This window comes from Otolemur garnettii, unplaced genomic scaffold (assembly GCF_000181295.1).
Source record: "Otolemur garnettii isolate 467f Iridium unplaced genomic scaffold, OtoGar3 scaffold00118, whole genome shotgun sequence".
NCBI classification, from domain to species: Eukaryota; Metazoa; Chordata; class Mammalia; order Primates; family Galagidae; genus Otolemur; species Otolemur garnettii.
In genome coordinates this window covers 1,488,882-1,505,148 of record NW_003852513.1, presented here as the reverse complement: position 1 = coordinate 1,505,148, position 16,267 = coordinate 1,488,882, and the positions used below count along the sequence as shown (strand labels likewise).

Genomic DNA, 16,267 nt, shown 5'->3' with positions numbered 1-16,267 from the left:
ACGTGGCTGGCGCCTTAGCCCCTTGAGCCACAGGCGCCGAGCCTCCAACTAATTCTTTAAATGATTCATCCTGCTCATCATTGGCCTTTCTAATTGGGGGAAAATGTTCCTCCAAAATTTCCTTTTGAAGGAGTGTATTGAAGAAGAAATATTTTGAAAAAAGATAGCTTTTTTTGATATGCTTGGATTTTTTGCCATGCATCATACATAGACTTAGTTTTACCCTTACAAAGAAATATTCGGGTTGTTTAGATTTGACATTATACCACACAGAAATGCTGTGTTCCTATAGATATCTTCTTTCAATATTTCACATTGTCGGTTCTGTTCTCACAGAGATAAAATTTTGGCTAACACCCATCCCTGCCACAGCCACCATACTTTAGATGGCACAGCACATGTACACCAAATACCTCACCTTTAACTTTAGCATGCTACAGAGCTGGTGATACTCTGTTGGCATTTGCATGAGTATACACTTATCACATATTGAAAAGTGCCACTTAAAATAGTAGCTTTAGCACAGAGATTTTGCTGATGTAAGATATAGTGAAAAGAAATGGAAACATTTGGATTGATTAATACCTTTTTAAAATCTGTGCTGTAAACCTTTCATATTTTCCTGTCATGGAAGGTGCATCATTTGTATATACACTCAGTAAATTTACTAAATTTATAACTTCACAACATTTATCTTGAAAGTTATTGAAGATATCTATTCTCTTTGTTCTATTTGCAAGAGTGCCCAAAGTGAGTAACTCTTTGTAGCAAAGAAATGACAGGAATGAAATACAGAACCTGTGGCCAAGTCAGTAGTATCAGTTGATTAATCCAAAGTGATTGAATAGTTTGTATTTTCCTTTTGAAGTACTGTGTGAAGGTATTCTGGTAAGTTGAAGGCTACCATGTTGCCAGTATGTTTCTCCTTGAAAGAGGCAGTTGTTTATACTTTGAAACTTTATTGGGATCTAAGCATCCTACAACTTTGACAATGCATTCTTTCACAATTTCCATATTGCTGAATGGCTTTCCTCTTTTTGTGAGTACATAAGCTGTGTGCAGTTTGCTTCAGTGGCATGATTTCCAGGTTCCTGTTGCTGCTTGAAAAAATTGTCTTTTGCTTTTCACCTTTTATGTAGTATAACCTTTCATGTCTCTCCCTTTAATTTAAAACATATGTGGTCCTTATGAGTATTATAATGCTGATGAACATTAATTTCTTTAATGTTGATATTGCAATACCGCAAAACAAACAAATTATCTTGTCTTTAGCAGAAATAAGATAATATTACAGTTCCCTCTCCTCATTAAAATACCTATTTTCTTCCTTCACTGTGCTCTTGGTTTTCTTCTCATGATGAGCTGGTAAGTGGACAGCATTAACTAATACTAGGGAGCTGTGTAACTATTCACAAGTTTCACTAAAACAGAAACACAGTGCACCCATGTCAGAGGCTGATGACAGACTGGCAAACTCGACCCCTGTAAACGCTCACTAGCAGCCTCATGTGGTAGTGGGTCCAGTCAGCTGGGGGAGATTAGAACTAACTCATAAGTGTGGTAGCTCTCAGTTTAGCTCTTCTGGCTTACTAATATTCTGATTGGGCTGGTCTATATGGGAGGATTATTTCTTTGAAACTTATGATTTTATTCTTTGGTATTTTAAAAACATTCATTTAAAAAATAAAATAAAAATATAAAAGTTGGTAAAAAATGGATTAACAACAATTAAAGGATTTGTTCTATAAAATTTGTACTTAGTTAAAAGGCCACACTTAAAGACCTAGAAGGTTAAGGCTATAGATTCCTCACCCATGGGTTGTTCGTTTAAGTGACTTGACTGTGATCAAAGGGAGAGAAAGAGAGAAATTACCCTTTGGTAATTGATGCAGACATAGTTAGAAAAGGCTTTTAATATGGGATAGATTCAAGTATATTTTAAATTGTGAATGGGAAGCTAGTGATGTCAATGAAGTTGAAAGTAGAGGTTGGGGGATAAATGAGAGAGAACTCTCTGAAGAGATGAAAGAGAATGGAGGTCAAATGGAGTCATAGATCTTCAGCAATAGGAGGGAAATATTCTGAGCACAGAAGATGCCACTGAGATTTGTTTTTCCCTTGATATGTTTCAGCCTGCCTATGTGTGGTATTGGAGAAGACTAAGGATAGGTTGATAGAAGCTTGGAGATATTTGGTATGGGTGTGAGGAAGGACAAAAGGGTAAGGGGTATTAAGGATATCAGGGAAAAATAATTGATTAGCCAAAGGTTCTATGTTCCACAGAAAGTGAGGTCAAGGGGCGGGGGGGAAGGGTGCTGGTAGACTGTGGAAAGAGAGGAATGAAGGAAATGTTAGTCTTGCTGAGATTGAAAAGTAGGCATAGGAAGAATAAAAAGAGTTAAACTGTATTATGTAAGAATGGAAGAGTGGGTTGGCGCCTGTGGCTCAGTGGGTAGGGCGCCGGCCCCATATACTGAGGGTGGCGGGTTCGAACCCGGCCCCAGCCAAACTGCAACAAAAAATAGCTGGGCATTGTGGTGGGCGCCTGTAGTTCTAGCTACTTGGGAAGCTGAGGCAAGAGAATCACCTAAGCCCAGGAGTTGGAGGTTACTGAGAGCTAGAAAAAATAAAGCCCAGGAGTTGGAGGTTGCTGTGAGCTAAAAAAAAAAAAGAATGAAAGAGTGGCCTGTGGGTTTATTTATTTATTTAGAGACAGAGTCTCACTTTGTCTCCCTCAGTAGAGTGCTGTGGCGTCACAGTTCACAGCAACCTCCAGCTCTTGGGCTTAGGCAATTCTCTTGCCTCAGCCTCCTGAGTAGCTGAGACTACAGGCACCCAACACAACATCCGGCTATTTTTTTGTTGCAGTTTGGCTGGGGCTGGGTTTGAACCCGCCACCCAGTACTTACTGAGCCACAGGCGCCTTTGGGCATGTTGGTTTTAGAATGCTATGGCTGTGCAATCAATTTGAGTTGACTTGGACCAACAGGTAGTGTAGTCTGGAATCATGATGGTGTGGCCATGGAGCAGGTTGCTCAAGATGGGCAAAGGTGAGGGTCATTGAAAATGAAATTGCTGAACTGTGAAGCCTACATTGCTTGATGAGTTACATTATCTCAATGGAAGTTGATGTTAGCAGTAGAAGGATAGACGTTAGAATGGGGAGAAACACCAACTTCTTTAGATGAATGGGGCAATATCCTTCAAGATACAAATGACAGAGGGTCTTGACCAGGCGTGTTGGCTCACGCCTATAATCCTAGCACTCTGGGAGGCTAAGGTGGGAGGATGCCTTGAGTTCAGGAGTTTGAGACCAGCCAGAGCAAGACCCTCAGCTCTACCAAAAATAGAAAAAATTAGCCAGGTGTTGTGGCAGGCATCTGTATTCTCAGCTACTCAGGAGGCTTCGGCAGAAGGATTGCTTGAACCTGTTTGAGTCTGAGATTGCTGTGAGCTAGGCTGATGTCATGGCACTCCAGTCTTGGCAACAACAGCAGCAAAAAGTATCAAGAGGACTTTATCATGAGTAAGTTGGTGAAACTCAAACACAAGAATATAGTCAGGTTTCAGGACAATACTGGTCCTTGCCCCTGGAAAGTTGCCCAGAATGTAGTTTTTGTTCTTTCTTCTTAGTTTCTTGTCTTTGCTTCTTCCTTTATTTGCATTAATCTCACTTTCTGTGTCTCTGGTTCTTCTGATTTCCTTGTTTTCCTGGGAGATTATATGTGTCCCAAAGCTTCTAGGTCAGTGGTGCTCAACCTTCCTAATGCTGTGATGTAGTTTCATTGTTAGAAAGGGGTCACAACCCATAGGTTGAGAACCGCTGTTTAAGTTGACCTATTGTAATTTCAGCCACATGCGGAGACTAACTGCCTGTCTCTGAATCCTAATTCCAAATTACTAGGCAACAGAATCTGATGGATTCAGATTGAGTTAGGGGTTCACTCATGCTCTCATCAACTTTGGCTGAACTGGGGTGTTGTCTTCTAATGTCAAGTTGCATGGCTGTTAGGTTCCCTCTTTGCAGATGGGGAGGGCAGCTGTTAAAGAGAGTTATTATGCCAACAACCACATCCATAGTGGATATTGTCTTTCCTACAGCAGTGTGGTATAGCTGAATGGAGTTAGTCTAAATGGAATAGAGATTTGAAAGAGATTAGGAAATCAGTAAGAATATGTAGTAGTTTATACCACTTTCATGGGACTTGAGCAGTGGGAGAATTAAGTGGCTTTAAGAGAGAAGTGATCTCCCTAAGGAGAGCCAGCTTTTAGTTAAGACACGGGGTGTGATATTTAAGAAGAAGGTTGAGGTTATAGGGGAAAGTTATTTATAAAAAAAAATGAATTGCGGGGTTTATGTTGGAACTCTTTTGAGAAAGCAATTATTGGTAAGATGAACTCAGGAAAAGGGGCACTAAAGCAAAACCATTAGAGAGGAAAGGTAACTAAGAATTGTGAGTGACGGCTCGGCGCCTGTAGCTCAATTGGCTAAAGCACCAGCCACATACACCTAAGGTGGCAGGTTCGAATCCAGCTGGACCCGCCAAACAACAATGATGGCTGCAACCAAAAAAATAGCCGGGTGTTGTGGCGGGTGCCTGTGGCCCCCCAAAAATAGCCGGGCATTGTGGCGGGCGCCTGTGGTCCCAGCTACTTGGGAGGCAGAGGCAGGAGACTTGCTTGAGCCCAGGAGTTGGAGGTTGCTGTGAGCTATAATGCCATGGCACTCTACCCAGGGGGACAGCTTGAGGCTCTGTCTCAAAAGAAAAAAAGAATTGTGAGTGACGCCAATGGTTGACATGGTTGACAGAGATGAGAAGCATAGGTGTAATTAATTGTCAAATTCACGTTTGGGAAAGCTTTCATTTTCCTTCTATTTCTATCTGAGGCTAAAGATAATTAACAGAGGCAACCCCAAAGTGATTAATTCATTTGTAGGCTTACATCTCTTGATATAATGAGGTTATTTTGGCTTGAGACTTTATTTGTTAAATAAAGTCCTTCTTTCCTGACTCATATTGATGTGACTGTAACTTGAAGTAATGGAGTCCTTGGAGTGAATTTTGATGGTTCTGTTTAGCTTTACAATGGTGCATGCTCTGTGCTTGGCCCTTCACTTTCCTAAGATACCTTCTTTATTTATCTTTTGAGCCATTACTGAGTTGGAACAGTATGACTTACAGGGATGTTGGCTTGCTCCTTTGATGTCTAAGATCATTTTCTGGAATAAAGCCATTAATGTATTTTTTTCATTATGAAAGTACACTTATTGCACATACGCACGCCTATAAGTTCTTTCTTTATGCACACAGACACACATATGAATTGCCCTCAGCTTCTGAATTAATTTCCTAAATTTCTTTCTGATTTAAAGGATTACTTATTCCTTTTTCATCTGTTCAAAATAACCATACAAATTTTTAATCATAAGGCTGGTAGACTCTGTTTATGAAATATACTTCTTCCATTTTAAACATACATTATCTTTTCACTTTTGATTTTTCTTTTTTGTCACAAACTGAAATAATTAGTTGACAAGTGAAAATAAATGTCAATGACTTTAGTTCTAATTTAGAAACAACATTTGTTTAGAAACAAATTTAGTTCTAATTTAGAAACTAGATCTTGGGTATGGAAAACTATTTTCTTTTTTCTTTTTTGGAGACAGAGCCTCAAGCTGTTGCCCTGGGTAGAGTGCTGTGGCCTCACAGCTCACAGCAACCTCCAGCTCCTAGGCTTAAGCAATTCTCTTGCCTCAGCCTCCCGGGTAGCTGGGACCACAGTCACCCGCCACAATACCCAGCTATTTTTTAGTTGTAGTTGTCATTGTTTGGCAGGCCTGGGCTGGATTTGAACCCTGGAAGCTCTGGTGTATATGGCTGGCCCCTTAGCCGCTTGAACTACAGGTGCTGAGCCTGGAAACTATTTTCGATAATTGAGATTTAATGATCTTTCTTGGAGTTACCACATAATTTTGAAAAATGTAAAAATGAATATTTTTTTCAGAGGATACTACTGTAATGGCATTAAGCAGCAAATCACGTTAGCCTTAAGTTAACAAATTTATGTATAAAGTACATCATACTTACATTATTATTGGACTTATTTTTGCCTTTCTTTTTACTTAATATATAATGCAAAAGAAAATAGGGGAAGCTATAGAAAGTAAAGAAATTGATGCATGGTAGGAAAGATTAAGGAAGAAGAAAATTAAATGGATAGAGACATTTACTGGCTGATTGGGGTTACCTTTTATAACTGCACCCAATAGTGTTAAACCTGTACTGATGCTCAATATTTATTAGCTCTGTTAAGTTAAAAATATTCAGCTTGTTCAACTACACAAAAATATTATTTATATATTTTTGTAAAATATTACAGGAATATACTTGGTTGAAAGCTGATCAGATTTTCTGTTTCAGTCCTTTTTATTATTTTAAAAAAGAAGTAATGTTAGTGTTTTTAGGACACCTATCCTAATATTTTTAGTTTGCCCATTTCAGAAATTATATGTACATCTTAACTTTGCTTAGAAAATACATATTTATAAATCAAGATAGATACTTTCTTCATTTAAAACTTACAATGCCATTAATAACTTCAGAATAAAGATGTTGAACATTGAACTCTCTGAGTGTTCTCTTTTTAATTACCACACCCAAGATATGATTTTATAAGAATATTGAAATTGTCCGAGTATTCTTGAAAACTAAATATGTTATAAACCTCTTCTACCTAGTTGAGTTTTCCTTTAAAAACACTTTTTTCTTGGCCGGGCACCTGTAGCTTAGTGGGTAAAGCGCTGGCCCTGTGCACCAGGGGTGGTGGATTTAAACCTGGTCTAGGCCTGCTTGATCAGGAAAAACAAAAAAAAGCAGAAACTTTTTTCTTTTAGTTACTATACTTGATGCTAGAAAAGGTTGGTTATTGATTGATTCCTTGATTGATTGATTGATACAGTCTCACTCTGTTGCCCTGGGTAGAGTGCTGTGGTGTCATAACTCATAGCAACCTCAAACTCTTGGGCTCAAGTGATCTTCCTGCCTCAGCTTCTCAAGTAGCTGGGACTACAGATGCCCACTACCACATCCAGCTAGTTTTTCTATTTTTAGTACAGATGGGGTCTTGCTTTTGCTTAGGCTGGAGAAATGGTTTTAAAATAGAAATTATATTGACTAGTTAAGAGGTGATGGTATCACATGAGAGAGAGGGTACTCTTTGATCCTTTGGCTGTGAAATCCCAAAGTTATTATCATTTAAGAAAAAGAAAATGGAGGATTGATAAATATAAAAAAGTGATTTTGAATTAGGAACAAAAGGGCAGTGTCTGTGGCTCAGTGAGTAGAGTGCCGGCCCTATATACTAAGAGTGGCAGGTTCAAACCCAGCCCTGGCCAAACTGCAACAAAAAAATAGCCAGGTGTTGTGGCAGGGGCCTGTGGTCAGAGCTACTCGGGAGGCTGAGGCAAGAGAATTGCCTAAGCCCAAGAGCTGGAGGTTGCTGTCAGCTGTGACGACATGGCACTCTACTGAGGGGGACAAAGTGAAACTCTGTCTCTAAATAAAAAAAGAAAAAAAGAAAGAAAAGAATTAGGAGCAAAGAATAGGACCAGTGTCTGCTGGAAGGACACAGTATTCTTCTAGACGAGATAGGGATGTATGTGAACTAAATATTAAGTGTTGTTTTCCCTTCCAAGTGACTTGAGCTACCAAGTCTTTGCCAGAGGTTGATCATTATAGTTTGTAGACTATATTTTTTATTTCCTAATTACATTGACAGCTGTAGTTGTTTTATAGTTATTCCTTGAGACTGATGGGTCTGAAAGTAATTGTATAGCATAAATCTAGACTATTTGTTTAGTTTTTAAAATTTCCTTATTTGTTTGACATATAAATTCTCCATCTGCTTCACTTCTTTCTGATAATTCAAAAATATGCTTTTTATGAAATACTTTATATACTTCTGAGTTAAAGAATTCAGATTAAAAATAATGATGAATTATACTTAATTTTCTGTTGACCCCCTGACTGTGGCTTAGTCATTTTGACAACTTACTGTTATACTGGTTTTTATTTTTTTTTATTTTTTGAAACAGAGTCTTACTCTTTTGCCCTGGGTAGAGTGCTGTGGCGCTGTTAGCTCACAGCAACCTCAGACTCCTGGGCTCAAGTGATCCTCCTGCCTTGGCCTCCCAGAGTTCTGGGATTATAGGTGGAGCCACATGCCTGCCTCAATCCTGCTGTTATACTCTTTTTCTACATTACAAAAGCATATATTTTGGGTGTTTACCCCCTTGGAACTCATATTCCACCCATAATGATACAATTCCTCTCCTCTCAACCTTATTGGTAGGCCTGTGTTTAGATTCTTTTGCTGATTAAGTAAATATATAAAATCTTTATGTTTTATTTTCTGATCTTGTGAAAGAAATCTAATACAATTTCTTTTTCTTTTCTTTTTTTTTTTTTGAGACCAGATCCTCAAGCTGTCCCCTTGGGTAGAGTGCTATGGCATCATAGCTCACAGCAATCTCCAACTCCTGGGCTCAAGCGCGTCTCCTGCCTCAGCCTCCCAACTAGCTGGGAGCACAGGCACCCGCCACAATGCCTGGCTATTTTTTGGTTGCAGCGTCATTGTTGTTTGGCGGGCCCAGGCTGGATTTGAACCCGCCACCTTAGGTGTATGTGGCTGGCACCTTAGCCCCTTGAGCCACAGGCGCTGAGCCTACAATTTCTTTTTCATTGTTGTTGGGCTTGAGGGTGAAAATTTGTAAAAATGCCAGGCAGTCTGCTTGGCTCTCAGTAAACACCAGATAAATGATTACTGTTGTGATTACTGAGAAGTGCCTGTAGGCGTCTTTGCCTAGACACTAGGCTGTGTGTACTAAAAATCATATGTGGCGTAAGGAGAAGAGAGTGCACAGTGCCTTGGGGTTTGTGCAGCTGCCTGTGCAGTAGACCATTTGTTATGTATATTGACTTGCTCAGATTTGTGAAAATAAACTAATTTATCTCTGAGTCTCTTCTTTGTAAATCTGAATTCTAATAAAATATATTTTTTTCTTTTTTAAAGGGTGCTATTTTCTTGGAAGGTGTAACTGTTAAAGGTGTAACTCAAGTGACAACTCAACCAAAGTTAGGAGAGGTACAGCAGAAGTGTCATCAATTCTGTGGCTGGGAAGGGTAATAAATATTTTAACGTTTTATATCAAACCTTTTCTCACTCTGCAACACTTAAAATTGATGCAAACATTGACAGCTTTTTTGCCCCTTGAAGTTAGTATGTTTACAGAGAGCACTTAAAAAGATACCAGATAGTTTTCAAGATAATCAGTGTAATAAACAGTTAAATCAAAATTAGATAACTCACATATCTTCCTAGCATAATAAAAATTAGTTTGCACTTTCTAGTATTTGTTTAATGTCTTTGACTCCACTGCTGCTTAGTAATGCTTGGGCTGGTATTGTTAATTTATTAAGGGAGAAAATTTCCCATTTTTCTATAAGCAAAAGCCTGGCTAAATTAGTCTTAAAGGCTAATTAGCCTTAGTCCTGTTCCCTACTAGGACTTGAAAATATTTATGAGAAATTTCATGGGAAAGGGTTCAGGAGAAGAGTTCACTGCAGTTATTCTCAGATCTTAGTCTGTGGTCATTTCTGTTGATCATTGGAATCTGTGGCAGAAAATTATAATACAGCTAGATACAAGAAAACAGGATTATTAATTAATTAAAAATTCCTAATATAAAGAACTTTACTGGTACATAAATATCAGATAAATCAGCTAGAAATAATTTTAATTAAGAGATGAAAATAATATAAAATCATATTGGGTTTAATGTTGTGGTGTCATGATGGAGAAATATGGGGTCTATAAGGTCATTGAGGGAAAATTGAAACTTCTTAAAAGACTTACAAACATACCTGCTTTTAGATCATATATACTAGTATTTTAAAATTAGCTCAATAATTATACTATATCAGTAGCAATTTAGAACTCTGTTAACTTGCATTCTGAAGTGTCAGGAAAATGATGACGTTTAATTAGCATTATTGTGAAAGCTAATACTATTCCAGTTGATAGGGAGAACACTGTGATAAATGTGTGATTCATTTGAAATTGGCTTAATATGTGTATTGGCTTTGTATGGATACCAGCCACGATAGTAATAAAATGTTCTTCTGTAAGGTCTGGATTCCCTGGAGCACAGCCTGTTTCTATGGACAAGCAAAATATTAAACTTTTAGAACAGAAGCCATATAAAGTAAGCTGGAAAGCAGATGGTACTCGGTAAGTTAGACTGCTAAAAAAGATATTCAAATAAATCTAATGCTTTAAAGAGTACTGCTTTATTGTTAGGGAAAGTTTGCACTCTTAGGAGTGTGAATTTCTGCCTTTAATGGCAAAATAAGAATGTTTACGGTGGTGCCTGTGGCTCAGTGGGTAGGGCGCTGGCCCCATATACTGAAGGTGGCAGGTTTGAACCTGGCCCTGCAAACAAACTGCAACAAAAAAATAGCTGGGTGTTGTGGCTGGTACCTGTAGTCCCAGCTACTCGGAAGGCTGAGGCAAGAGAATCACCTAAGCCCAGGAGTTGGAGGTTGCTGTGAGCTGTGATACCACGGTATTCTACCTAGGGCAATAAAGTGAGACTGTCACTGAAAAAAAAAAAGTATAGGTTTTGTTTTGATGGTATTCTGGCTTATGAAATACATTCTGCTTATTCTGTTAGATTTTTGGTTTCAGAGTTCTGTTAGTTTTATATAAGTATATCATGAATGTTAAGTTTGAAAGTGTTTTCTTTTGGTTATGTCTGCTGCCCACTCTTTTTTTTTTTGGAGACAGAGTTTCACTTTGTCACCCTTGGTAGAGTGCTGTGGCGTCACAGCTCACAGCAACCTCTAGCTTTTGGGTTAGGGCTCTTGCTTCAGCTTCCCGAGTTGCTGGGAATACAGATGCCTGCCACAACACCCAGCTATGGCTATTTTTGTTACAGTTGCCACTGCTGTTTTAGCTGGCCTGGGCTAGGTTCCAAACTGTCACTCTTGGTATATGGGGCCGGCGCCCTACCCACTGAGCCACAGGCGCTGCCCACACTATCTCGTTTTTAATGGATATTGGGCTTGTCAAAAGCTAATAGATAACTTGTCAGCTTATAATCTGAAAATGACTAGCTATCCCTGATTCATTCTTTATTTTATTCCTTTGAACAGTTCACCCTTTTCTCTTAATTCTTGCTAATACTTTTAAACATTTTATATAGTTTTACTAATTTTTATTAATTTGTTTTGAGAGAGTCTTGCTCTGTCAACCCTGGGTAGAGTACAGTGACATCATTGTAGCTCACAGCAACTCAGCCTCCCAACTGTCTAGGATTCTAGGCCTGTGCTTCCTCAGCTGGCTGATTTTTTTATCTTTAGTAGAGATGGGGTCTTGCTCTTGCTCAGGCTGGTCTTGAACTCCTGAGCTCAGGTATCAAGTAATCCTTCCTACTTGGCCTCCCGGATTGTTGGGATTACAGGCTTGAGCCATTGTGCCTGGCCAAGTTTTATAAACAGTAGCAGAACCTCTGTAGTTGACCGCTTCCTTAAGTTTACCTTATTTTTATAGATGAGACATGCACCAAATGTATATACAGCACAGTTAGGCCTCGTTCCTTAGGTTGATTACTTCCATGTGTTGACCAGTTTGTTATAGTTGCTTGGGTGGTCAACAGAGGTTTGTTTCTACTGTATTTTTAAGGTTGTTGTATTCTTACAATAAAACTTTAACTTAATTCTATATTCCTAAGTTTTAAAATATAAATATAAGTTTTATGCGTCCTCAGTGACATTTCACTTTTTCTTTCTCTTTTGTAATGTATATATTTTTGGATTGATTACAGTTTTGCTACATGTATTTGTTCATTCAGCAAATGTTATAAGTGTTGGAATTATTATTTTAACAGATATTAGTGCAGAAGTCCTATTAACTTCTTCATTAGGAAATGTTTTAGAGTAATTGTATATATGTGTGTTTGTGTGTGTGTATATATATATATATATGTATATATGTATATGAAGTTTTCAACTTACTTTGAAAATGCCAAAGGTAAATTCAAAAGGTTGTTGAATGCTGAAGTGACAGTTACACCCTTTGTGTCATGCTATCTTTATCTCCATTTAACTTGTGGTTACCTTAAGATTCATATGGAGAGGCCAGGTGTGGTGGCTCACTCCTATAATCCTAGCACTCTGGGAGGCTGATGTGGGGGAATTGCTTGAGCTTAGGAGTTTGAGACCAGCCTGAGGAAGAGTGAGACCCTGTCTCTAAAAAAATTAGCTGGGTGTTGTGGTGAGTGCCTATATTCCAGCTACTTGGGAGGCTGAGGCAAGAGGATCACTTGAGCCCATGAGTTTGAGGTTGCTGTGAGCTATAACACCATGGCACTCAACCCCAGGGTGACTGAGTGAGACTGTCTCTCTCTCAAAAAAATATTCATATGGAGACATGAAGTGGGGCAGATATAAATTGATTTCACTTTTAGGTGAATATAATGATATTATTTCAGTATGATAATATGTAAAAACATTTTCTTTTATTTTAATTGTTTTTTTAAAATATTATTTCCCTTTAATTTAGTATTTTCTAGCTTTTTTTGGTTGGGGTATTTCATAGGTAAGATAGGTTCATTTAACAAAATTAAGAAAATAATAAAAAAAAGAAAATAGTAATGAAGAGAATAGTGTACACTGTTCCCCCCCAAAAAATAAATGAAGACAAATATCATCATCTGAAGATAATCCCTACAGTAATTGCAGTATTTTCCTTTTTTTTTGGGCTATATAGCAGTTATCGTTTTTAATGTTCTTGGTATACTAATTCAAATAGTTAAAAAACAAGGGTGTTTTACATGTGTATATTCATTTGTTCATATTACTTTGAATTAAAAATGAACTAGCTTTGGCTCGGCGCCTGTGGCTCAAGTGGCTAAGGTGCCAGCCACAATACACCTGAGCTGGTGGGTTCGAATCCAGCCTGGACCCTCCAAACAACAATGACGGCTGCAACCAAAAAATAGCCAGGTCTTGCAGCGGGCGCCTCTGGTCCTAGCTACTATGGAGGCGGAGGCAAGAGACTCGCTTGAGCCCAGAAGTTGGAGGTTGCTTTGAGCTGTGATGCCATGGCACTCTACCCAGGGGGACAGCTTGAGGCTCTGTCTCAAAAAAAAAAAAAAGAAAAAAAAATGAACTAGGTTTAAGATTAATATTAATACATGATATAAAACTCAAAACAGTATAGAAATAAAATGAAGAAGTTTCTCTGCTTATGTGCTTGCAGGAGTTGTACAAAGTTGGATATAATTATAGAACAGATACAGCTAATTTTGGCCATTTACCTCTTCTGCACTCCTTCCCTGTAGTGTATGTTTTTGAAAGATAAGTGAAAATTAGCTTCACCACTTATTTTCAGAATGTCAGAATTATATTTATTTACTTTTTTGGTTTAGATTAAGTTCAGAATCTTTTAAACTGGTAGTAAGGATTAGCAGATGTTAAGGAAGTTGTTGAGACATATGTTATTAATAGATACATAGCAGATGCATTTATTATTTACCTCTTTGATTGGAGAAAGTGGAAAAGGCAAGGCTCAAGGTGTCTGTGAGGAGCTGGGTGGCACAGGAGGAGGTGAACGGCAGGTGGCAGGTGAGTGAGGGAAGCTTCCTCTGTACTGTAGCCACTCCCCATTGCTTGTGTCACTGCCTGAGATCCACTGCCTTATCAGATCAAGAGTGTGCATTAGATTCTCATAGGAACATGAACCCCACTATAAACACACATGCAAGGGATCCAGTTTGCATGACAATTGGCTCAAGTGGTTTGGGATAAGGTATTTTTGATTGATTATGGAAATATCTCATTTCTCTTAGAAACATGCTCCACCAAAAACAAAAGGGAAAACTTTGAGTATTTATTGAATACCTACTCTGTTTTGGGATACATTATTCTAGGGGAAGAATTTATGTGAGGTGTTTTCTGGACTAGTGTAAAGTCTCTTTTGCTCAGCAGGATTTAAGTCCACTAACGTGGGAGAGGAACTTTCTGGGATTTATAGGGTGAAAAGAACTGAAGGGGCCATAGACTGGTCTTGGAAGCCGTGAAATCAGAATAGCTGATCAATAGCCATGAACCGTAGATTCCATTGTCTTTAAAGCCATGTGAACTTAGAGCGTGAGATCTTTTTATTATCCACATTCCAGAATTTCATGGCCATTTCTTGTATTTGGTAACAATATGTAAGTAGATCCAAGGATCTCTGAAATTGAGTGTAATAAAGGTATTGCTTAAACATTTTTCATAGCCCGGCCAGTGCCTGAAAGTAATAGTAAGTAGAGTGGCGGTTTTGGCAGGATTCTAAACATTGTAGAATAGGGAATATTTTCTAAATATAAAGCCAAATGATACAGAAATGAAAAGGGTTTCAAACAGCGAACTAATGAGAAATTTATCTTTATTATAGTTGGTGAATTGATAGCCACTGCAGTCTCAGAAATAGGTGACATCAAAGGTTGTTTGGTGGAAGAATTGTTTCTTGTATTTCAGTAAAATCATACTTTTTAAATGTGAGATATCCTAAGTTTTTATAGCTCTGACTACTCTTGGTTGTAATTTTTAATCTCTAAAATTAGATTAATTTTTTTTTATTTTGGCCAGATGTGGTGGCTCATGCTTGTAATCCCATCACTCTGGCAGGCCGAGGTGGGAGCCTTGCCCGAGCTCAAAAGTTCGGGACCAGCCTGAGCAAAAGTGAGACCTCATTTCTACTAAAAAGAGAAAAACTAGCCAGGTGTTGTGGCAGGCCCCTTTAGTTCCAGCTACTCAGGAGGCTGAGGCAGGAAGATCTCTTGAGTCAAGAGTTTGAGGTTGCTGTGAGCTCTGACTCCATTGACACTCTACCCAGGGTGACAGAGGGAGACACTTATCTCAAAGAAAAAAAACTTTATATCTTTTCATTTGGAATGAAACATTCTAAAAATAGTGCAAAGAATTTTTATGTGTCCTCTAACCAGATTCTCCAAATGTTAACATCTTACATAACTACAGTACAATGATAAAATCAAGAAATTAACATTAATATATTGACATTATCCAGCTATTGACTTATTCAAATTTCACCAAAAGTTTCAGTTGTGTCCCATGTCTTGTTCAGTAGCCAATCTAGGATTACATGTTTCATTATGTTGTCTTGTCTCTTCCTTTCCTTTTTTCTGAAACAATTCTTTATACTTTCTTTTATGACTTTGGAATTTCTTTTTTTTTTTTCTTTTTTTTTTTAAACAGAGTCTTACTCAGTCAACCTGGGTAAAGTGTCATGGCACTGTAGCTCATAGCAACCTCAAACTCCTGGGCTCAAGAGTTCCTCTTGCTTCAGCCTCCCAAGTAGCTGGGACTATAGGCGTCCACCACTATTCCTGGCTAATTTTTCTAACGTTAGTAGAGACAGGGTCTCACTCTTGCTCAGGCTGGTCTCGAACTCCTGAACTCAAGCAATCCATCCTTCCCAACCTCCCAGAATGCTAGGATTACAGGCGTGAGCCACCTTGCCTAGCCTTTTTATGACTTTGAATAGTATTTTTGAACAGTACTTACTAGTTGTTTTGTAGTTTTTCTCTCAAAGTTTGTCTTTTTCCTCTTGATTCAGATTATACATTTTGGCAAGAACATTGTAGAAGTATTATTCTGTGCATCATTTTAGAAAGCAGATAATATTGAACTGTCTCATTATAGGTTATGTTATCTTGGTTAAGTTGGTTGTCTGTTAGATTTGTTCCTGATAAAGTTACTATTTTCCACTTTGCACTTAATACAAATATTGTGGGGGAATACAGGCTATGTAAATATCTTGTTTCTTATATTTTTTCCACTAATTATAATGTTCATTGATGATTCTTACTTGAAACAGGTACTTTGCTTAGTAGAATAATAGATTGAACTGTAAGGAAGAACTTTTTCTTTTTCCTCATTTCTTTTTTTTTTCTTTATGCTAGTAGTATGTAATTATAGACTAGCATTATATTCTGTGGGTTGTAATCTTAATTTAGTAATTTATTGCTCAGAATGTCTCAGATTCGGCCATTGAAAACCTAAAGGTGACTCCTGTCTTTTTTTGAGACAGAGTCTCACTCTGTTGCCCAAGCCTAGAGTGTGCCATGGCATCAGCCTAACTCATAGCAACCTCAAATTCCTGGGCTTAAGCCTCAGTAGCTTAAGCCTAAGTAGCTGGGACT

The 16,267-nt window shown here is 38.2% G+C and overlaps 1 protein-coding gene across 1 annotated transcript in view; it reads left to right on the top strand.

Moving 5' to 3' along the window:
* Positions 1-16,267, top strand: part of RNGTT (RNA guanylyltransferase and 5'-phosphatase) — a 354,972-nt gene that overhangs the window by 68,174 nt on the left and 270,531 nt on the right. Inside the window, exons 7-8 of the mRNA XM_003797513.3 lie at positions 9,073-9,182; positions 10,189-10,290. Coding sequence (XP_003797561.1) covers positions 9,073-9,182; positions 10,189-10,290 — 212 coding nt within the window. The remainder of the gene's footprint in view (positions 1-9,072; positions 9,183-10,188; positions 10,291-16,267) is intronic.